The sequence below is a fragment of the Miscanthus floridulus genome, chromosome 13, assembly GCF_019320115.1.
Source record: "Miscanthus floridulus cultivar M001 chromosome 13, ASM1932011v1, whole genome shotgun sequence".
Classification (NCBI taxonomy): Eukaryota; Viridiplantae; Streptophyta; class Magnoliopsida; order Poales; family Poaceae; genus Miscanthus; species Miscanthus floridulus.
Genome location: NC_089592.1, coordinates 57,203,766 through 57,228,234, shown reverse-complemented (window position 1 = coordinate 57,228,234; position 24,469 = coordinate 57,203,766). Strand labels below are relative to the sequence as shown.

The window sequence follows — 24,469 nt, the reverse complement described above, 5'->3', positions numbered from 1 at the left end:
CTCAAGTTCATCCAAATAAATACACAAGTCCATCAAAGTCCACAAGTGCATCACAAGTATATCACAAAGTGAACAACAAATGAAAAAAATATAACGTGCACTCATCTCGGCCAAGGCGACTATGGTGAAGGCCCAGCTCCATCATTCGGAGGTGCATGAGGTGGATTATTCGAACCACCATCAGATGGAGACTACACAAAGGAGAAAAGATTACATGTGAGACAAAATTATTTGGATAGCTAATCTAGGAAGGTAGAGGCCATACAAGCAAAGCACAAGCGAAAGTAAAAAACTTTCATACTCACAGGAGTAGTTGTAGCTACAGGACGCGGAGGCGGAGGTGGAACCAACAGCCCAGGTGGCAGAGAGAAGTCCTTGTAGGAACTCCGTAATGTCCGTCAGCCTCTGCGCTTGGGCCTACCGCTCAGCCTCCAGCTGGGCTGCCATCCTCATGATGCATGTCAGAGATGAGTTTTTTACAGGCTTTGGTAGTCACCTGCTCCGCCCTGGCCTCAAATCCCTCCTCGCATCTGTAATAAGTCTGCATACAAAAGCAATGTATCCATTCATTATTTCAAGAAAAGTCTGCAATGTTGTGTGAGGGAGACTTACCCAAAGCTCTGCCTTCACCCGCGCCGCCTTGTTGGGGTACTCTGCATCGGTGGCGACGGCGTAGTGGTCAAACGAGTAGGCCGGCTCCGTCTTCGATGCATACGTGACAATGTCGGGGAAGTGTTGCCTGCACAGAAGACCCAAGATGCCGTTGACTAGCCGTGCGTTACAACCCGACACAACCACCCAGTTCCTACACAAGTGATTAAGAAAAATTATTAGTTTTTTTGTATCATATCATATGAAGTAGTGGTGATAACATATAAAGTTACTTACTTTTGCCCTTCAGGGCGAATCACTGGGCATTGGTGAGGAAGCGGAACATGTGGAAGGCTCGCGGGACCTCGCAAGTAGACACTCGAAGAGGAGTCGGAGGAAATAGAACCCGTGCCTGCCGCCTCCAAGTCGTCGTCCTTGTGCGGCCCCTCCTCGTCCGTCTGCCGAACTAGATCGTCCGACTCGTCCACGGGGGCCACCTCCTCCTCCGGCTCCTCCTCACGTGGCGTGGGAGGAGATGGCCCCCTCCTACGTCTGGCAATCCTCCTCCTCCTACTGTCTGATCCCTCCGCCACCCCCTTCGCCTCCTCCTGTAGACGGCGTTGTCTTTGGTATATCGAGTTCACGGACCTATGACGGTCGTCCGCCATCTTTGTTCAATCACCTGCAACAAAAAATAAAAAACAAGACGTAATTAGAAATAGGTGAAAAAATAAACAAAACATAATTACAAAAAACATAGTAATACATGTATTAGAAATGTTTGCAAAAAATGAACAAAACATAATTACAAAAAACATAGTATTACATGTATTAGAAATAATCTTCGTGATTGAGATTAGCTGGATCATAGGTCTTGTCATCACTATCAACATTGTCCAACTCATCAACACTATCCGAAGGAGGAATGTTGTCTTCATTGTCATTGCCTAAACGTAATCGCTCAAGCATTTGTATGTCCCTCAGATTTTGCACCTCGTCTCCAGCGTCCTCGTCATCATCCCTTTCATTGTCTACTTCCATTCCTATCTCTTCGGTTAAGTCTATGTCAAACCTTCCTTGTAGTCCCTCTTCTTGATAGAACTCTCCATCATATGTGTTTGGGTTGAAGTTGTAATCTTCATCGTTTGGGACAGGTAGTTTACCATGTGGCGATACCTTGTGCACAATAGACCAACCCTTAAGATGCTCAGCGTCTTTGCACGCGTATGACATATAATAAACCTGGACGGCCTGTTGAGCCACAATGTAGACATCTTTTCCTGGATAGACGGAATCCTATCGAATCTCGACTAGCCCAAGCTTAGGGGTCCGTCTCGTTACTCCAGGATGAAACCAGTGGCATTTGAATATGACAGGAGTAAGAGGTTTGGAACCATAGAATAATAGTTCATAGATTTCTTCAATTCTTCCATAATAGTCGAGTCCATCAGTGCCGGACATAACAACTCCGCTATTTGTGGTTTTTTGATTTGACCGACTCTGTTCGTAGCTTGCTGTGTGAAGGTAAATGACTTGACCCTAACGGCACAGCCGTTTGCAACCTGTCTCAGCTCGTCACTTCTAGACGCATCAGTTTGGGCTTTCTGTTTGAACCAACAAATGAAATCGGGGCTCCCTGGTCCTGCACCCCATGAAAGAAGGGTATCATTTTCTTGCGGGGTAGGTTGCCTTGATCCATGCCAGGACTGATGAAGAAATTCCCTGTACCAACGAGAAATAAGGGGGTTGGACGAAGAAACAAGGACATACAACGAAATGAAACAAGTTCGTTCAGAACTTACCCAATGAACGGTTGCACCTCGACAAGGTTGGTCAACACATATAGCATGATACTACGCCGCACTTCATTTTTCAATTGCTTAGTGGTCGATGCACTTGCGCTTCCGAGTTGCCCTTGGAAAAGGCTGAGGTTCAATTCATTTTCGCCAGCATTGTAACGAGGGGGTGGATTATAAACGCTAGGAAGTTTCTCAGTGTAGTATTTATCTATGAAGTTCGACACCTCCTCTAGAATGTATGCCTCTGCAATTGAAGCCTCAATTTTAGCTTTATTTCTACATTTTTTGCGAAGAGTCTTCAGACATCTCTCGATTGGATAGCACCAATGGTTCTGCACAGGCCCCCCCATCCGTGCCTCATATGGGAGGTGCACAATCAAATGCTGCATCGGCAAGAAGAAGCCAGGTGGAAAGATCTTCTCCAACTTACAAAGCAACACGGGTGCCGCTTTTTCCAAGTCATCAATGACGGTCCGAGAGAGCTCCTTGGCACAAAGCTGGCGGAATAAGTAGCTCAACTCTGCCAGCACTTGCCAGACATGCTCCGGGACATAGCCTCGAACCATCGCCGGAAGAAGCCGCTCAATCCATATGTGGTAGTCATGACTCTTCATCCCGTTTACTCGCAGAGTGCCTAAGTTCACTCCCCTCTTTAGATTCGCTGCATACCCATCAGGGAACATTAGCGTCTTGATCCATTCAAGTACTTCCCTCCTTTGGTCCTTTTTCAAGACAAAATCGGCCTTAGGCCTTCTCCAGGTCTTACCACGACTAGGAGGCTGCATCTCTTGATTTGGTCTATCGCACAATGTTGCTAGGTCCACTCTAGCCTTAGGGTTGTCCTTAGACTTTTCAGTGTCCATGAGTGTTGCCCAAAGTGCCTCGGCGACATTCTTTTCAGTGTGCATTACATCAATGTTATGTGGTAGAAGAAGGTCATCGAAATAGGGGAGCCTCGTCATGCCCGAGATATGAGTCCACATATGTTGCTCACCATATCCCACAAAACCACCTTCATTAGGCACAAGAGCATCTATCTGAGCATGAACCTCGGCACCAGTCATCATCCGCGGTGCAGAGTTTGTCACTTTGACACCTTTCATAAAGTTCTTAATGTCTTGTCTGAATGGATGGTCAAGAGGTAGGAATTGACAATGTCTGTCGAACGATGAATACTTGCCACCCTTCTGCAACCAAATGAACCTCACACCTTCCTTGCATATTGGGCATGGGAACTTCCCATAAACACACTAGGCGCAGAATATCCCATACGCCAGGAAGTCATGCAGGGAGTAGTGGTACCAAACATTTATTTTAAAGGTTGTCTTTGTAGCTCGATCGTATGTCCATACCCCTTCGTCCCAAGCATGGACCAATTCATCCAACACGGGCTCCATGAACACACCCATATTACTCCCTGGGTGTCCAGAAATTATCAACGACAAGAATACGTTATGTCGTTGAAAGGAGACACCGAGGGGGAGATTAAGGGGGATAACGAAGATGGGCCAACATGTGTATGGGGCAGCCATCATTCCATAAGGATTGAACCCATCTGTTGCCAACGCAACACATACATTATGAGCCTCATCTGCTTTGTCACGATGTTTGTCATTAAAGCGGATCCAAGCTTCACCATCAGATGGATGTACCATCTTGTCAGGATTGTACTGTTTGCCATTTTTGTGCTATGTCATCTGTTTCACGGATTCCTCTATCATGTATAGCCATTGGATCCTCGATAGGAACAGAAGGTACCATAGGATTTTCACGGGGATTGTAAGTTGCCTCTTCTGGCCATCATCAGAGTCTACCTCCAGGTACCTAGAGGATTTGCACTTTGGACAGAACTTTGCATGCTCGTGTTCTTTCCTAAACAGGACGCACCCCTTTGGACAAGCATGTATCTGCTCATACGACATCTTAAGTGCTCGAAGGAGTTTCTGTGACTCGTACATGCTCTTTGGCAGAATGTGGCCCTCTGGAAGCAGGATGCCAATCATGGCCAACATCTTATCGAAGCCTTCTCGACTCAAGTTTAACTCAGACTTCAACCCCATTAAGCATCCAATGGCATCTAGTTGAGAAACTGTTGACTGATCGTGAAGGGGTTTCTGTGCCGAGTCTATCATGTTGTAGAACGCTTGTGCGACTGCCTCCATCTCCTCCTTCTCACGTCCCTCATTGAACTATCCTTGGTGAAATTCATCTAACATGTCTGGTATCCCTGGCATCAGCATCAAAAGCCTCCACCCATGGTCTCACCACCTCCTCTCTCATATGATGGGCTTCACCATGGTGGACCCACCGGGTGTAGTCCGGCGTACGTAAATCCATTCTTCACAAGATGTTTACCTATTTCCACCTTGTTTACCCTCCTCCTGTTTCCACATTTGCTGCAGGGACGCAAAACTAGGCAATGTCCTTTAGCAGCCTTGCCAAATGCACTGTTCAAGAAAGCATCGGTCTTGTTCATCCATTCTGTGGTGTAATCACTCTGACTTCTCCAGCCCATGTACATCCACTAACGGTCATCCATCCTCTAACATATGTATTAGTGAGTAATGTAACCATCAATTGCATCTACATGGTGTTCCTACTAACTAATAGGTGAGGATAGGTCCTAATCCCACCCGTGGATGCGTAGATGAGGTTAGTTTCCATGCTCTACTCCTATCCGAGATAGAATTTCGACATCACCTCCCCGCTGTTCTCCAGATACACATCCTGCCAAAGAAGAGTGCGTATTTGGAGAACAATAGGGAGGTGATGCCAAAACTCTGTTTTAGATTGGAGCAGACCATGGAAACTAACCCATCTATGCATCAATGGGCTGTCCAAAAAACGTGGACAATCCAAAACAGATACGGTCATAGATATGCAAGGATCTGCATACCTCCAACCGTATCTCTTTCGAACGGCTGTCCAAAAAACGTGGACAATCCAAAATAGATACGGCTGATGCATACCTTCAACCGTATCTCCAAACAGATACGGTCATAGACATGTGGAGATGTCTGGGTTTCAGGCATTCGACGTCGCAACTCGCTCGAAACCTTCTCAATTTTTTACCATAGCCTACACATGTGATAACATGACATCTCGCTAAGTTTCGTGATTTTTGGACTTCGTATGGATTTTATATAATTTTAAAACACTTTTTTCGGCAAGTCGGTCGTCATGTTACGCGAACAAGATGCGCGAAATTTGATGCGAGTTCATGGATAGGGACTCAACATGCACCAATTAACATGAATAACATTTTTTGAAACACTACATTGCAATATTCCATGCACCTACAGTTCAAATTTGACATATTTGAAAAAAATCAAAGAATCGAAATAAATTAAGGAAATATACAAAACAAAATCAAAATGGCCTAAATTTTAAAATTGAGTTCAAAACAATGTATTGTAGCACCACAAAAAAACTGGGCTAAAAAAACCAAAAAAAATTGCCGAGGGCCTGGCCCGTGGCCCTCGGCAAAGAATTAAAAAAAAATAAAAAATCTTTGCCGAGGGCCCTGGATCTGGGCCCTCGGCAAAGGACCGAAACCTAAATCGGGCCGCAGCCCAAATTCCTGATCGGAATCTTGTGAAAAAAAATCCCGCTCGACCATCTCCCTCCCCACGCGCCCGCTCGTGGCCGGCCCCCGCGCGTCCACCACCGCCTCCGCGCACCCCGCCGCCGTGCGCCCCACCTTCACGCGCGCACCCCGACCGCCCCGCGCCTCCACCAGCGCCGCCACTAGCCCCGCCGCCACGCACCCGCTGCTGCGCGCGCCGGCAGCCTCGAGCTCAGCCGCCCCACGCGCCCCACCTTCGCGTGCGCACCCCGGCCGCCCCATGCCTCCACCACTGCCGTCGCTAGCCCCGCCGCCGCGCGCCCGCCGCTGCGCGCCCGGCCGCCCCGAGCCCGGCAGCCCCGCGCGCCCCACCGCCACGCGTGCACCCCAGTCGCCCCGCGCCTCCACCACCGCCGCCGCGCGCCCGCTGCCGCGCGCCCACCGCCGCGCGCCCACCGCCGCGCGCCCAGCCACCCCGTGCACCCCACTGCCCCACGCTCGGCCGCCTAGCGCGCCCCGGTGCCCCACCATCGTGCCCCGCCGCCCCACCATGCCCAGTGGCGGCCGAGGTCACGCCCTGCCTCCGTTCCCCGTCTCCGTTGAGCAAGGGGAGGTCGACCGCCCCGGCCAGCCCTCCGGCGGCTCCCCCTCGCCGGCCTTCCCACCCCGACCCTAGCCCCCAGGCCGCCCCCATCGCCGGCTACTGTTGGAGGGGAGGAGGCAGAGGGTGAAGTTGGAGGAAGAAGAGAAGGAGAAGAGGAGAAGGAGGAAGGGGAAGAAAAGGAGAAGAGGAGGAGGAAGGGGAAGAGAAGGAGAAGAAGGGGAAAAGGAGAGAAGAAAGGGAAGAGGGGGAGAGGAGTACTCCAACGCCGCTCGACCTCGCCGAAGAAGAAAGTGACCCCCAGACCACGATGCCCGACTCCACCACAACCCTAGGTAAAACTCTCGTTGTCGGCCTTCGTGCCGTATGTGGTTGTGTGGGCCTTCATGCCGTAAGTTGATATGAGGGCCTTCGTGCCATTGTGGTTGTTGGCCTTTGTGCCATTATGAATGTCGACCATCGTGTCGTTTTTTGCAGGTTTTGGAAACCTCCCCGTTCAGGGGAGGTGCTGCCGAAATTTTGAACAAAAAATAACCTATTGTCTTTTTATGCAGGAGAAGAGTACGTCGGAGGGGACCCGGAGGACCCCGATCGTCTTCGTCGACGTCGTGGTTCTGCCTGCACTGTGTCGCCTCGCCACTGCGTCGATTCGCCACTACCCCGCTAGCCTTACTTCACCGACACCCTAGGTATAAATAACCTCTTTTTGCGCATGTCTGTCGTAGCCCATGCGTAACCCAGTTAGGCGTCTCCCGTCCGAAAGAGATACGGTCGTAGGTATGCGGATCTTTGCGTATCTGCGACCGTATCTGTTTCGAATTGTCCACGTTTTTTGGACAGCCCATGGATGCGTAGATGGGTTAGTTTCCATGGTCCGCTCCGGTCCGAGAAGGAGTTTCGGCAACACCTCCCTGTTGTTCTCCGGATACACACTCTCCCTTGCAGGACGTGTATCGGGAGAACAACGGGGAGGTGCTGCCGAAATTCTATCTTAGAGAGGAGCGAAGCATGGAAACTGACCTCATCTACGCATCCGCGGGTGGGATTAGGACCTATCCTCACCTATTAGACAGTAGGAACACCGCGTAGATGCAATTGATGGTCACAATACTCTATGCTGTAAATGTTAAAGGATGGAGGACCGTCAGTGGATGTACACGGGCTGGAGAAGCAGGAGTGACTATGACTATGAATGGGTGAAGGGGACAAATGGTTTCTTGAAACATGCATTTGGCCCAGGAGTAGGAGGACATTCTCTAGTTTGGTGTCCCTGTAGCAAATGTGAAAACAGGAGAAAAGTAGATGAGAAGACCATGGGTAGACATCTTGTGTTCAATGGTTATACGCCTGGCTACCAGCAGTGGATCTACCATGGTAAAGCAGATCGTATAAGAGCAGAGGTGGTGAGACCACGCCTCGAGGCTTTTGATGATGATGCCGGGGTAGCAGACATGCTAGATGACGCCCACCAAGCTCACTTCGCTGAACGACGTGAGAAGGAGGAGATGGAGGAATCCGTAAAGGACTTCTACAAAATGTTAGACTCGGCACAGAAACCCCTTCATGAGCGTACAATGATTTCTCAGCTAGATGCGATTAGACGCGTAATGGGGTTGAAGGCCGAGTTAAACCTGAGTCGAGAAGGCTTCGATAAGATGTTGGCCGTGTTTGGCACCATGCTACCGGAGAAGCACACTTTGCCAATGAACTTGTACGAGGCCGAGAAACTCCTTCGTATGCTTAAGATGCCGTATGACAAGATACATGTTTGTCCGAAGGGGTGCGTCCTATTTAGGAAAGAACACAAGGATGCAAATTACTATCCGAAGTGTAAATCCTCCAGGTACCTAGAGGTAGACTCTAGTGATGGTCAGAAGAAGCAGCTTCTGATCCCCGTGAGAGTGCTACGTCACCTTCCTTTCCTACCGAGGATCCAATGGCTATTCATGACTGAGGAATCCGCGAAACAGATGACATGGCACAAAGATGGCAAACGGTACAATCCTGGGAAGATGGTACATCCGTCTGATGCTGAAGCATGGACATATTTCAAAGACAAACATCGTGACAAAGCAGCTGAGGCCCGTAATGTACGTGTCACGCTGGCAACAGATGGGTTCAATCCTTATGGAATGATGGCTGCCCCATACACATGCTGGCCCATTTTTGTTATCCCCCTCAATCTCCCTCCCGGCATCTCCTTTCAACGGCATAACGTATTCTTGTCGTTGATAATTCCTAGACACCCGGGGAGTAATATGGGTGTGTTCATGGAGCCTGTGATTGATGAATTGATCCACGCTTGGGAGAAGGGGGTATGGACATACGATCGAGCTACAAAGACAAGCTTCAAAATGCATGTTTGGTACCACTACTCCCTGCATGACTTCCTGGCGTATGGGTTATTCACCGCCTGGTGTGTTCACGGGAAGTTCCCATGGCCAGTATGCAAGGAAGCTGTGAGGTTCATTTGGTTGAAGAAGGGTGGCAAGTATTCGTCGTTCAACCAACATCGTCAGTTCCTCCCTCTAAACCATGAATTTAGAGAAGACATCAAGAGCTTTACGAAAGGTGTCAAAGTGACAGACCCTAAACCGCACTTGAGGACTGGTGCCGAGGTTCGTGTTCAGATAGATGCTCTCGTGCCCAATGAAGAAGGTGGTTTTGTGGGATATGGTGAGGAACATATATGGACTCATAAATCCAGCTTGACGAGGCTCCCCTATTTCAATGACCTTCTTCTGCCACATAACATTGATGTAATGCACACTGAAAAGAATATCACCGAGGCACTTTGGGGAACTCTCATGGACACTGACAAGTCTAAGGACAACATTAAGGCTAGAGTGGACCTAGCGACATTGTGCGATAGACCGAATCAAGCGATGTAGCCTCCTAGTGACCGAAACAAGAACTGGAAAAAGACCTAAGGTCAATTTCATCTTGCAAATCAATCAAAGGAGGGAGGTACTAAAATGGATGCAGATGTTAATGTTTCTAGATGGATATGCAGCGAATCTTAGCAGGGGAGTGAACTTAGGCACTCTGTGAGTCAACGGGATGAAGAGTCATGACTACCACATATGGATTGAGCGGCTTCTTCCAGCGATGGTCCGAGGCTATGTCCCTGAGCATGTCTGGCAAGTGCTGGCAGAGTTGAGCTTTTTCTTCCGCCAGCTTTGTGCCAAGGAGATATCTCAGACCGTCGCTCAGGACTTGGAAAAAGTGGCACCTGTGTTGCTCTATAAGCTAGAGAAGATCTTTCCACCCGGCTTCTTCTTGCCGATGCAACATCTGATTATGCACCTCCCATCCGAGGCATGTTTGGGGGGCCCATGTAGGCCCGTTGGTGCTATCCAATTGAGAGATGTCTAAAGACTCTTCGCAAAAAATGTACAAATAAAGCCAAAATTGAGGCTTCCATTGCAGAGGCATGCCTTTGAGAGGAGGTGGCAAACTTCACAATACTATACTACAAGCCGAACCTTCCTAGCAATCATAATCCACCCCCTCGTTACAATACTGGCGAAAATGAATCTACCCTAAGCCTTTTCCAAGGCTAACTCGGCAGCACAAGTGGATCAACCCCAAAGCTATTGGGAAATGAAGAGTGGCGCAGTATCATGCTATATGTGTTGAATAACCTTACCGAGGTGCAGCCGTTCATCAAGTAAGTTCTCAATGAACTTATTTCAATATGCCGTCACTATTCTGCATCCAACCCCATTGATTCTTGTTCGGACAGGGAATTTGTTCATGAATTCTGGCATCAATCAAGGGATCCTACCTCGCATGAACAAGACACCCTTGTTTCGTGGGGTGCGGGAGCGGGGAGGCCTGATTTCATTTCTTGGTTCAAACAAAAGGTAATGTCCAATTTAGCTCGTATGTTCGATCATCCAAGGTGATCGTATGTTTGATTAATATAACGATCTATCATGATTCACCTTGTAGGCCCAGACCGATTTGTCCATGAGCGACGAGTTGAAACAGGTTGCAAACGGCTGTGATGTTAGGGTGAAGTCATTTACCGGCTATGACGTGAACGGATATCGCTTCCACACAACAAGTTACGAGCAGATTCGGCCCAAACGAAAAACCACAAATAGCGGAGTTTGTATGCCCAGCACTGATGGCCTCGACTATCATGGTAGAGTTGAGGAAATCTATGAACTCTCATTTCATGGAGACGAACCTCTTAAACCTGTCATGTTCAAATGCCACTAGTTTAATCCTCGATCAATGAGACGAACCCCTCATCTTGGGCTAGTGGAGATTCGAGAAGATTCCATCTATCCTGGAAAAGATGTCTACATTGTGGCTCAACAGGCCGTGCAGGTGTATTATACTTGATACGCCAACTAAGACAAAGAGGATCTTAAGGGTTGGGCTATTGTGCACCAGGTATCTCCACATGGTAAACTACCTGCCCCAAACGATGATGATTACAACTTCAACGCAAACACATATGATGGACAGTTCTATCAAGAAGATGGGCTACCAGGCACGTTTGAGATAGTCTTAGCCGAAGCAATCGAAATGGAAGTAGACAACGAAATGGTTGATGATGAGGTCGATGGAGATGTGGTGGTAAATGCCAAGGACATAGCAATGCTTGAGCGATTACTTCTAGGCAATGACGACGATGACAACATAGAACCTTCGGATAGTGTTGCCCATTTGGACAATTTTGACAGTGATGATGAGACCTATGATCCCAATCATGAAGATTATTCCTAATACATGTAATACTATGGTTTTTTAATTTGTGTTTTGTTTATATATTTTGAATCTATTTCTAATATATGTACTAATTAGTCTTGTTCATTCTTTGTGATTGCAAGTGATTGGACAAAGATGGCGAGCAGACGTCCACTGCCGTGGCACGCCCTCGGTTTACGGGACAGACCACCCTCTCCTTCGAGGTGAGGGGTCGTCAGTCTAGGGTAGCGTCCGCAGGAGGTGACGAGAGGAGGACCAGGGGCAGCCACTATAGGAGGCAGCGGTCTCCTCCCTCGACACGTGACGAGGTGCTAGAGGAGGAGCATGTGACGGCCATGGCCTCGTCCTCGTCGAAGGACGAGAGGGCTCAGCAGACGGGTGAGGGAGACGAGGCGCTCGAGGGTGAGGGAGGCGAGGCACTCGAGGGCGAGGGAGAGGGTACCGCTACACGGACTCTCTACGAGCGAGGTCCCACGAGCCTCCCTCCGGTTCCGCTTCCTCACAACCGCCCAGTGATTCGGCCTATGGCAAAGAGGTAAGTAACTATGGATGTTATCACAACTACTTCATAAGATATGTTGGAAATCTTAAGAGAAACTGATAAATTTTCTTAATCACTTGTGCAGGGTCTGGTTGGTTTTGTCAGGTACTCCTAGCACGCACCCCCGTGAGCATCCTTGGTGTTTTGTGCAGGAAATGGTACCCCAGCATTGTGCAACTGTCCGAAGAGCCGGTGGTGCGGGAGCTGGCCTCCAACTAGGACAGGTACGCGCTGGTCACAGATGACACTTACCGCAACAAGCAGGAGCGAGTATTGGCGGAGTTTTGGGTAAGTCTCTCTTGCACAACATTGCTTAATACATCGCATTCATTGGTTAAATCTTTTATTGAAATAATGAATGGATACATCCGTTTTGTATGCAGAAATATTTCAAGGCCGAAGAAGGACTTGAGGCCCAGGCGGATCGAGCGGCTGCCACAGCTTGTAGGAAGTACGTCATCGAGATGCACCACCATGGGCGCATCCAGGCCCACATAGACTACTACAGGTCGATACTTAGGCAGTCCCTCCCCAAGCCTCAAGCAAGATGGATTACGCTGACCCGGGACCAGTACCTTGAGGTAGGCGAATAACATTCATAATGATTCATTTTGATATTAAGTAGGTTCAATTTCATCTTCTGATATGTCAAATACTCGATGACTTGTAGGTGATTCCCTGGTGGTGCTGATCGTATCCCGAGTGCTGGGCCATGATCATGGACAAGTGGTTATCACAGGACTTTGTTGACACGCACGAGAGGCAGCGGGAACAGCGTCTGATGAGGCAAGGTCCAACTCACCATCAAGGCAGCCGTAGCCTCCCCGGATACAAACAAGCATACGTAAGTGATTTCTTTCATTTATTTTGATGCTCAATTCTGCTTGATTTCTCACCATCTTCCCATCTTTCTCCCAGGAGGCTGCGCACCCGGGCGAGGAGGTCTTGGAGTTCTCTGCGTGGGCTATGTCCCACATGGGCGGGGCGTCATCCTCTGTCTCCTTCGACCCGGCTGCCCCGCCCCTAGGCGTACTCCGACCCGAACGTGTACACTAAAGTCCAAGAGTACACGTCAATGGTAAGGGAGATCTATGGGGAAGATTACAATATGCGCACTGAGCCCATTGATGCAGAGGCGATCATGAGGCTCGGAGGAGGCAAGAAGCATGGGTGGCTGTGGATTGCAGACGGTGCCATCGACTCCACCACTGTTCCCTCCCTCGACGCTATCCGAGCACGGAGCACGAGCTTGAGCCAGCCCATATGTCCACAGCCTTCTCTAGCACTGCAGCAGGTCCAAGCACTCCAGGTAATTCCTGCTTTACTCGTCGTACGTAGATATTTACACACCTAAATTAGATTTGCATTACTGATACATTGGAGTGAAATATTGCAGGCCGAGCTACAAGAAACAAGAAGGCAAAGTCAAGAGCAGAACGCGGAGCTGACCGCACAGCTGCAGGCCCAGAAGGTCGCGTTCGAGGCTGCGCAGAAGCAGATGGCAGGAGATGATGGTGATCATGCAAAGTCTTGGGCAAGCATCAGGTGTACCTGTGCAGTTTTTAGCTCCTCCACCTCCTACTCCTGTAGCTACTCCTGTAAGTATGAAAGTTCACTTTTCGCTTGTGCTTTGCATGTATGTCGGCCTTCGTGCCGTTGTGGATGTCAGCGTTCGTGCCATTGTGGATGTCGGCGTTCGTGCCGTCGTTTCTTGCAGGTTTTGGAAACCTCCCCGTGCAGGGGAGGTGCTGCCAAAATTTTCAATTGAGTCTAATCTTTTTATATTCCTAGATTACTAGATGCAATCTCTAAGTTCCAAAACTGTTTTCCCGGATTACTCACACATGCAATCTCTGCTCCTTTGTGCAGCTTCCGTCCGCGGGTTCCAATCAACCCGCTAGTGCGTCACCGGGTGATCCTGCTTTTCCTTCACCATCGTCTCATAGGCTAGCTTGATGAGGACTCGTGCTAGGTGATGTGGTTGGACTTTAGCGTGATTTGTGATTTATGGTTGTGACTTGTGCTGGATTTCATTAACTTGTCGTAATAAACATGTGAATGATGATGAACATGTGACTTGTCGTTGTAATATATTGTGACTTATGGTTCACAATTATGGTTGTGATATATTGTGAGAAAATGGGTTCTGTGTGATATATATATGAAATGCTTGTGTCGATGGAATGCAAAAAACAAAAAAAAATAAATTTCTGTCTCTTTGTCGAGGGCAATGACCAAGGCCCTCGGCAAAGAAGGGTCCTTTGCCGAGGGCCCTAGCAATAGCCCTCGGCAAAGATTTTTTTTTAAAATCCTGAAAATTTCTTTGCCGAGGGCCAGGGACCAGGCCCTCGGCAAAGTTTTTTTTTAAAAAAAATTTCAAAAAAAAAACTATTTCTTTGCCAAGGGCCGGCCCTCGGTAAACAATTTTTTTTTAAAAAAAACCTTTGCCGAGGGCCCTTGCAATAGCCCTCGGCAAAGGTTTTTTGGGAAAAATCCTGAAAATTTCTTTGCCGAGGGCCAGGGAGGAGGCCCTTGGCAAATATTTTAAAAAAAAATTTCTTTGCCGAGGGCCGGCCCTCGGCAAAAAAAATTCAAAAAAAAAATCATTTCTTTGCCGAGGGTCGGCCCTCGGCAAAGAAACCGCCAACGGCGCCGGCGCGTGATGGCTTCTTTTCTTTGCCGAGGGCCGTCCTGGCCCTCGGCAAAGGCTTTGCCGAGTGCCCGATAAAGGGCCCTCGGCAAAGACCCCTTCACCGTCTAAAAATTCCCCGAGCGGTCTTTGCCGAGGGTAGCCCTCGGCAAAGCCTTTGCCGAGGGTTTCTGGTCCTTTGCCAAGGGCCAGAGGCCCTCGGCAAAGCATGCGAGTCCAGTAGTGTTTAGATCAACATGATCTTGATATCGGCACTTAAAACCCTAATTGTTGAAATTAAACTATAGTTTGGCCAAAAAAATAATATCTCTTAGAACCAATGACAAACAAAAACTATATAACATTGGACTTGAAAAGCAAATATGTATTATAAGTTCGAGAATATGAAGATAAGGTCACACTTCAATGAAGTATTCAAACCTAGTATGGTTAATTATAATGTCTTACCCAAATGTAACTTCTGCCCCCCAAATTTCTAGGTTAACCTTTAACAGGGATAGTGTAAGTCATTGTGAGCTATCAAACAATATATCCCAACTGATGTTTCCAAACCTAGGTAGACCCTCACTATTATAGAAAGTTCATCACCACCAGTTCCAAATCCCCGTTCACCGCTGGTTGTGGCCGTCTTTGGTGAAAGTTCTTGGTGATAGCCTCGTTGATCACCGCTGGTTCAAAACCGACGGTGGCATGCTTCATCGCAGCCAGATCGGTGTTCAATCCAGCGGTGTTGCTGTTACCTTCACCGCTGCGTCGAAGTTTGATCCACTGGCAATTGGTTGAATACAACCACCGGTTTGGCAAATGATCCAGAGGTTATGATGGAGACATCAACATCGGTTGAATGTACCATCCGGCAGCGATGAACGAGACATCAACTTTGGTCTGGCTTATGATCTGGCATTGATGTAGGTACCAACACAGCCAGTCAGCATTTGATTCGGCAGTGTTGATGGCGATATCAACGTCAGCCTAGCATACTATCCGGCGGTGATGTCTTGTCCACCACTATCGCGCTTGGGTTTGATCTGGCAGTGATGTCATGTCCATCTATCACCGCTGGTGCGACATTTTCTTTGGCTATGTTGTCACTATCATCACTGCTGTTGTTTCCATATTACCAACGAGTTGGATAGTATATCACAATACAACTGTAATATATTATAATAATAATATAAATAGTATTTGAATTACATTAGACCCAGTATATATATATATATATATATATATATATACACACACACACACACACACACAATGTATCAAAATATACGTCACCACAAAGACACGATTCCATAAAACAAATCTAACCACAATGACATATGTTTGAAAACACAAACAAACATATATACAATCATCTATAATGAAACTGGCATTACTAGATGAGGAACATTAGCACATTGATTAGATAAGGCAATGGCCTCCATCCGGATTCATGACTTGGTCCATAATGAAACCAGCAAGCTGTTCTTGCAATCCAGATATCTACTTGACCCTAGTTTCTACAACACTGGAAAAAGGTGAAACACAATTAAGATATGTATTGCTATACACTCAAATTAGGTTGCTAGATCATCAATTGACTAAGGGGGAACAAACTGTGCGCCAGAGTAACAAAATCTTGGATGAGGATGCGCATGTAATGCATGACATAGAGCCCGCATTGATCCAGCCCAAGGGATGCATTGCGATTGAATCGGCCTCTTGTATAGTGAACCTAAAATTCCAAAACGGTCAATATCTTTTGCTCTTTTTCTTATATATACTTCTCAAAGGTCCTGTGTGATAAGTTCATGAGAGTGAATAAATCCAATATTTGACGCAATGTAGGAGTAGCTTGTCTTACTTGTTCAGCGTGTCTATGAAGGGTTGGATAAGCTCCCATGCATGGTCTCCTTGGAGAGTCAAAAACGGTGAGAGCGAGCATACGTAGAGTTTTCAAGCAAGGCAGCTAAAGAAACCAAACAAGTGTGCAGAGGACAACGTATATTTGACCTGCACAAAGAAGATATAAGGCCACTATCAAGTTCGGATGAGAGTCAAGCAATATTGGGAGTGACCCAGTTCTGAGCAGGAAATGGCGGAGCATCCATGTACCAGTTGACCGACCGTCCGTCCGAATTATAGTAGCTATAATTAGTTTCCCGAAACCAGCTGCTAGCTGCCCAGGGACCGTCCGCCAGTAATGCCGGAATGTTCCGTGAGGTTAGGAATCAACTCAGAGACATGTACATGCTACAGACTGAAATAACGGAGTGTCCGCCAGAGTATAGGCACCCTCCATGCTAGAACTCCATACGATAAAGAAAATCTACGAATTGTTCAAGCGCCTAGGGACTTGACGGAACGTCCTGCCAGGCCGTCCGTCAATTTGCGGAACAGAGCCAATACGAACACAGTGACCGCAACAAATTTTCTTCTCACGTATCTACCAAACTACAGGGTTCCAAATCACCAAAAGAGGCACAAATGACGTACCACCTAAGCATGCTCTACTAGTTCCTCAAGCCAGTTTCCATTAAAATTAAACCAAGACATTACATATATAGATCGGGTCAACCCTAAGTTGCAACATTGAAGGAAATGCAAAAAAATTTGGGAAAAGAATCGACCACTTACTTGCTCGTCATTGTACGAAGGCATGTGGAGGGCACGTGGGCGACGAGATCAATCGAAAGCAATGAGCGGAGGCGGTGTGGGTGCGGTCAACGTCGGTGGAAGCCAAAGGCGCTCGTGGGGATAAGAAAAGGACATATACCGATTGTTGTCAGCCCTTGTATAGCACGCGGATAGATAGAGTGTCCATCAAATCTAGTGGACCCATGAAGTCTGACGAGATAACTCACGCATTGATGGAGCAGCCATGATATGTAACGGACTGTCGTCAATACCTGGTGAATTCAGAACTTTCCTCTATAACCCCAAGTTAATACCATTCAAAGTTTGGATAATCAAAGGCCTTTCAAGGCCAATCTAATTCATGAGACCCTACACTACTAGACTCGTACCTTTCAGAACCACGTCATAACCTCATCATAGTCTAATTTTCGCCTTGGCAGTGGCAGCGATCGTCATAGTCATCACCGTCGCTATCTAAGGCCGTCGGCAGTGTACACTCACACCATCGTATTGACTTATGATCCGTCCGTGATAAGATCCTTACTTCCGTCGTATTGGAGCACGCCCCGGCTGTGTTGGTATACACTAACACTGCCGTGTTGGCTTATGATCCATCCATGATCAGGTTGTTATTTTTGTCGCATTGGAGCATGACCGGCCTGTGTTGGTGTACACTAACACCGCCGTGTTGTCTTATGATCCGTCCGAGATCAGGCCATTGTTTGTGACCCAGCTGAGTTGGTATACACTAACATCGCCGTGTTGGCTTATGATCCGTCCATGATCAGGTTGTTAATTATTTCCGTCACATTGGAGCACCACCGGCATGTGTTGGTGTACACTAACACCGCCGTGTTGGCTTATGATCCGTCCGTGATCAGATCGTTGTTTCGGTCGCGTTGTACCATGACCTGTCTGTGTGGGTGTACACTAACACCGCCGTTTTGACCAATGATCAGGATCGCAGTCGCCTTGCACAATGACCCAATTGTGTGCAGTGCATGTTCACCGTCGCTTTGGCACCCGACGCGTCTGTGTTGAGATGGATATCACCGTCACTTCAGCGTATGAACCGTCTGGTCATTGGTAATGGTCACCGTCGTATTGTAGTACGATTCGGTGGTGATACACTTTTGACCCATGCCGCATGAGACGAATAGCGGTGGTGTTGGCCGTCTGCTTCACCAACGGCGAGTGTTACAGCGGTGATAACAAAACAGACAACGACCCTTACATTCGACGGTGATAGAATTGCACGCTATTTTCATAATTTATTTACTAATTCAGATGAGGCTTAATAACTTGCTAAACACATACCATACTGATATAATCATTACACACCATTCATCATGTCCACAACGAAGAGTACTTTTTATAATAAGAAGATACACTAACATAACAACTGTGCTAACTCAAGAATTAACACAAGTGGTACATAGATAGGAGAATAAAGGTTCTGCTCCCTACATACTTACATAACGAAAACCAGGTAGATGTGCTCTGCTCCTTCAGATTGACACTCCTGCTTGCAAGGCAAAGCTTCCCAGCTTGGTAGCCAGTGCACCATGGAACCCCTCTTCTTCCTCCCTTAGACATTGCAGGAAAATCGTTCAAAAGCACTCAGACTCCACAACCTGCACAAAGCAGCAGCATTAATAATATTCAACATACAATTGCTTTAGTTACCAAGACAAAATTGGACTGTATATGGAATCAAAACAACTCCCTACCTGAAAAAAGAATAGCATATGCAACTTTACTGCTCTTCTACTGACTCCATGAACAAGGGAACATAAGGAAGATAGTGAGGTCCCTCCGGATGTAGCCTTCAGGTGGGTCTATGATACTGCACGACCTGGGCAAGGAGGATAAGAACTTTTCTGAGGTTCATGTCATATGTGATCAGTTTTTTGTCCTCACAAATAAGGAAAATCAAATTCCATTCTAGATTAACTACAATCACTCTATAGTCCGCATCGCAAAGCATCGTAACCAAATTCAATATTGTTCCATCCAAATATCTCCAGCGTGGTCACCTGTATGCTTCAATGTCCAATTATTGGTACCATAGTCTTCTAGGACCCAAAATGAAAGTTGATACTTCCTAAACATACAAGCAGTACATACACACAACTAACCCTAAGCATTATGGATGGAGATTGCTTCACCATGTGGTCTACGAATTTTCCTCCATGTCTTTCCCTGCATATCAACAGCAACTATCTGGGACAACTCTAGCCAGTGCATAAAACCATTAAGAAACATACTTGTTGAATATGTGCGTACAACACCCTCGCCCCATTCAGATTCCTTAAACATCCATGCGACACTCTTAGATGAGTAGATGCTCACACCTACAGACTCACATGCCCTCTTCTTTCCATATTCAATCACATGGAAGTGCGAGGAGACGGTCAGATCGAACCCCAAGCGAGCTGAACCAAAAGAACGGTTGTTATCCAGCAGTAACCACCATTTGTTAGTCACCAGATTGTAAACAACATAGCAAAACCCAACGCACCAGCATAGGATGAGCCCGCGACAGCAATCTAAGATTACAACATCCTCAATGGGGAAGGGCAAGAAGGTCAAGGAGGGGTATTCACTGTTGATGGTGGTGAACTTGCATTTGCCTTTCTAGCTACAATAGAAGAATCTGACGATAATCTAGGGTAGCTCCTTATGGTACTCGGATTTGGAGATGAGGCAGTTCTAGGAGCGACAGACACACTTGCAACTGCACAAAGTGCAGGTAGTGAGGCATTGGGGGATGAGAATGAAGACATAGTCTATGAGGACGGCCACTTCGTTCCTCTTGTTGGGGGCCTCCTCCTCCATCTTCAGTTCTTGACTAGGATTTGGTGGAGCGGGGCCAGCAATTGAAGCGGTTACGCCGTCACCTGAATTAGAGAAGGAGCGCCTGCGAAGATTGGATCATGAGTTCCTGAGTAAATAGATGGAAGCTTATTTCGTACTTGGATGCGTGAAGAGAGGAATGAAAATCCAAGAAAGATGGAGGGAAGTGCGAAAGAATTACCATTACCTTTGGATCTTGCGGGATTGGCGGCCATGGTAGTGATGAGGAGTAGCCTGCTCACCGGTGAATCTGTGCGGGCCCTGTCGGTAAGGCATACCACCGTGGGGTACTAGCTTGTTGGCGGTGAGTGGCGGCTTGCACCCCACTGAGTAGGAGAGGTCGTGCAGTTTCACACGGGGAGCAAGGAACAGCGATGAGGAACAAAAGCTGTGGATGAGGAGAAAGACATAGGGTGGGAAGCGTGCTTTATAAGGAACTCTTTCAGATGCGGGAATGGAAGTTGTGCACAACTTTGTAAAAAACACATGGGCTTCAAAATTGATGAAAGTGTTACCATCCAGACCATATGCAGGCAGCGGTGAAGGCTACCAGTGGTGGTGAATGGGTCCTACGAAGATGTTCTAGGAGCCACCGCCCCACTCTTGCTATGGATGATGACGACTGCTGCCTAGTTGAGGGCGTCACTCGTTCTACTTGATTGTAAACCATCACTTGTTCTACCCAATTGTAACTAGAAAAATGTTAGATTAAGGGCCTGTTTGGTTCCCTCCTACTAAAGTTTAGCAACTAAACTTTAGTCACTTTAGACACATATTGCTTTTGATGATGTGGCAAGGTTTTAAGAGAGAGAAGAAGTGAGTTTCATGGAGATGAAACTCTCTTGGCGCGAATACCAACTCTCTATGAGTCATGGAATTAAATGTCTATGAAACTCTCCATTGAGAAAGGGTGTTTCATCCATATTGCATTTTATTCTACATGACGTGGCCGTCTTGGAAACAACATAATGAAACTCTCCACTAAGACTGGCCTAAGTATGAAATAAACTAGAATTGAGTCCAACATTCAACAATAAATCTTCCATTAAAATCTTATACCCTACATATAATCTACAGGTCCAGGAATTGAAATACAACATTCCAACGATCCTCATAGCTTGCTTTGCTTTGGATAAGGGTGATTGGCATCTATCTCCTTAATACGTTCAATCAATGATGGAGCTAGATGCAACAACATTCTTTCATTTGCAAAGACCTTACAAGTACGGGGGCAACCCATACCCGACTAAATAGGAGAATGGAGATGGGGAACAGCCTCAGCGAAACTTGCTCTAACCTCCCCTGGGAGCAGTCGAAGGAAGAGGAGAAGCAGAGGAACAAGGATATCTATTCCCACATCTGGATTACATTCATGAGGTAGAACTGCACTGGCTCACGAATGCAATCTAGATGATTCTCGGGCCCTTGCTCCACTGAAAGCTCCGAAAGATCCACTGGCGCCAGGGCCCTAGCTCCAATGAATGCTCTCCATGGTTTTGGTTCTGCATGCTCTAACCACGGATTTGGATCAGTAACAGGACCATAGCATGGTGGCGTTCCTCCCTATCTTCTAAAACATCCTCTAACACATAGGACGAGCAGACATAGTCGTGCCCAGGTGATGGCGGAAGCTTATCTTGAAGGCCTTCTCCCTGCGGCGCCGGAGTCGATGGAGGTCTAGGGTTGCCATGGCGACAGGAGACTAGGAGCAATTGAAGGGTTTCTCTGGTTTGTCCAATGGTAAGGGAGGAAGAAGGATGGGATCAAAAAGTGCTTAGGAGGCTCGCCTTACCTTTTCTTAAATACCCCCACCTCAAGACGCTGAACTAGAACCGTCAAGATCTGTGACTTGCTGCGGTCACCCACACTGGTCACGTGCGACGGCGCGGCGAAGATGATGGGAAGTGGAAAACTAAGTGGTTTATGAAAGGATCAAGATGTCCAAGAGGGGGGTGAATTGGGCTAATTCTAAATTTTCTTGCAATAATCAAATCCTACGGTTAGCCCAATTAACCCCTTGTGCCTAGAAAAGTGTTTCTATTTATCTAACGCACAAAAGACTTGCAACCTATGTTCCAAACTTACTCTAGCATGGCAATTCTATGAATGTAAGAACAAGTATTGAATTGCTCAAAGTAAATGCTCAAAGTAAATAGAGAGAGAGGAACATGGCGATGTTTTGCCGAGGTATCGGAGAGTCGCCACTCCCCACTAGTCCTCGTTGGAGCACCCGCGCAAGGGTGTAGCTCCCTCTTGATCCGCGCAAGGATCAAGTGCTCTCTACAGTTGATTCTTTGACACTCCATCACGGCGAATCACCCAAAGCTGCTCATAACTTGAGTTGGGTCACCCACAAGCTCCGCCGGGTGATCACCAAGCTCCCAATCACCACCAAGCCATCTAGGTGATGGCGATCACCAAGAGTAACAAGCATGAACTCTCACTTGACCATGCGAAGCCTAATGAGAAGATGGATGCACACTTTGCTACTCTTGATTCACTAATGAGGCTACTCTCTTGGATTCTCAAATCTCAATCACCTCACTAGGACCTTGCTCTTCTTGGCACTCACAAATGTGTTTCTCAGCTGTTGGAATGAGCAAAAGTAACTCCACACATGAGTGGAGCTTCTATTTATAAGGCAGCCTGAAAAACGAACCGTTATGAGCTTCTACGGGGTGACCGGACGCTCTGGTCATGTTGACCAGACGCTCCGGTCAGTTCAACCCGCATACCAGTGTTTAAGTGTTGACCGGACGCTATTAGGGTCCGATCACCACTGACCGGACGCGTCCGGTCGCATTAAACCCTCACTAGATGCTTACTGTACTCGACTAGACTGCTGAACCCCTAGGGTCCGGTCAGTACTGACCGGACGTGTCCGGTAGCAGATTCCCTTCTCTAGAACCTTACTGGAGTCGACCGGACACTGCCTCTTAGCGTCCGGTCACTTGACCACTCCAGCGTCCGGTCGCACTGAATGCAACCTCCTTGATCAAATGTACTGACTGGACCCTGCGGCCAGCGTCCAGTCGCACCGGAGCCAGCGTCCGGTCAGCATTTGACCCTCCATTCACTTCCAACTTTCGAACATATGTGAATGAAGTTTGCTCCAAAAGATCTTAGGCATTCGTAGGAGCTACCTAGTGCTAGTTTCAACAAGTGTGCACCACACCTAACTCACTAGACTCATCTAGGTCAAGCTACCCATCCATACCCCCCTTAATAGTATGGCCAAAGGAAAAACAAAGTCCTAAACTACTCTAAGTGTCTCTCTAACTCCAAACGACACTTAGAACTAGTTATCCTTAACCTTGTCGTCCATCCTTTGAAAACCGAAACGATTTCCATCGTAGGGGCATGACCACCTCGATTGCCCAATCGATCTCCATTACCATGACCTAACTCAATTGCCTCTGCAAAACACTCAGTTAGTCATAGTAATCTTATATTGTCAATAATCACCGAAATCCAACTAGGGGCCTAGATGCTTTCAATCTCCCCCTTTTTGGTGATTGATGACAATACCACCTCGAGTATGTGAAAGAGTGAGGTTTTTGACGGGCTTGGTTCATATAAGCTTTTGTCATTAAGAACAAAAGAGTTAGGCAAGCTTATATGACCCAAGCCAACACAATGTACTCAAAGGATATGAATTAAGCAAGAGTACAAGTAATAAAGCTCATTTGCATCAGAGTATAAACGCGGAAGCAAAGGCAAATGAGCATAATACAAATGATATGACATATAAAGGAATTCAAAATATAGAGCACACATGTCATATAACACAATCACTTAGATATCACTATCACATAGATATAATAGTATGCATGAAGGTAAACACACGAATGCATAAAAGTAATAGTGTATCACACAAATAAGGCTCCAAATGTATATAATAAGCTAATAATAGATAACTAGCTCCCCCTAAAAGTCGCTCCCCCTGAGTCTACATACTCGAACCCTCTCCCCCTTTGGCATCAAACACCAAAACCCTAAGGGTCGGTCGGCGGGGCTGCAGCGGACGAGCCAGGCGCTGAAGTACGAGGAGCAAGATGAAACTAGGTGCCATCATCATCTAACCCTGAGCTCTGTACTGACTAACCCTCTATGGCTAGAAGTGTCTCTGAAGCAGTCTGGGTCTAAGCTGGGGCAGGTGCTGCCTGTGATGCTGCTAGTACGTCTGTCGTAGGATCTGAAGATGCGATAGAAGAAGGGAGCCTCTGAGTAGTCACGGCGACAGGAGCTGCTATAGAAGGACCTGGGGCATACATATGCGGCGGTGTAGGCATCTCTATCAACTTGCTGAAAGATGCTCCAAGACTCCTGAAAACTGATGTGTCAGGCTCAAATAGCGAGGGTGACTGATCTGGTGAGAAGCTCGTGTGATATGGTGTGAACTGTGGGGCAACCACTGGTGAAGATAACCACTGGGACACCTATACTATGGGTGAAGCAAACAGAGCTGAGGCTATCCCTGACTCTGAAGCCCACTAGGCTATACTGCTGGAGTCATCGTAGTGGT

The 24,469-nt window shown here is 47.3% G+C and overlaps 1 protein-coding gene across 1 annotated transcript; it reads right to left on the bottom strand.

Annotated features, from left to right (window-relative positions):
- Positions 1-1,265: 1,265 nt before the first annotated feature.
- LOC136499855 (uncharacterized) lies at positions 1,266-6,486 on the bottom strand. Its single transcript, XM_066495362.1, has 2 exons — positions 5,946-6,486; positions 1,266-1,273 (listed from the first exon to the last, which is right to left on the bottom strand). The coding sequence occupies exons 1-2, from the start codon at positions 6,484-6,486 to the stop codon at positions 1,266-1,268; spliced, it is 549 nt and encodes a 182-aa protein (XP_066351459.1).
- Positions 6,487-24,469: the final 17,983 nt, after the last annotated feature.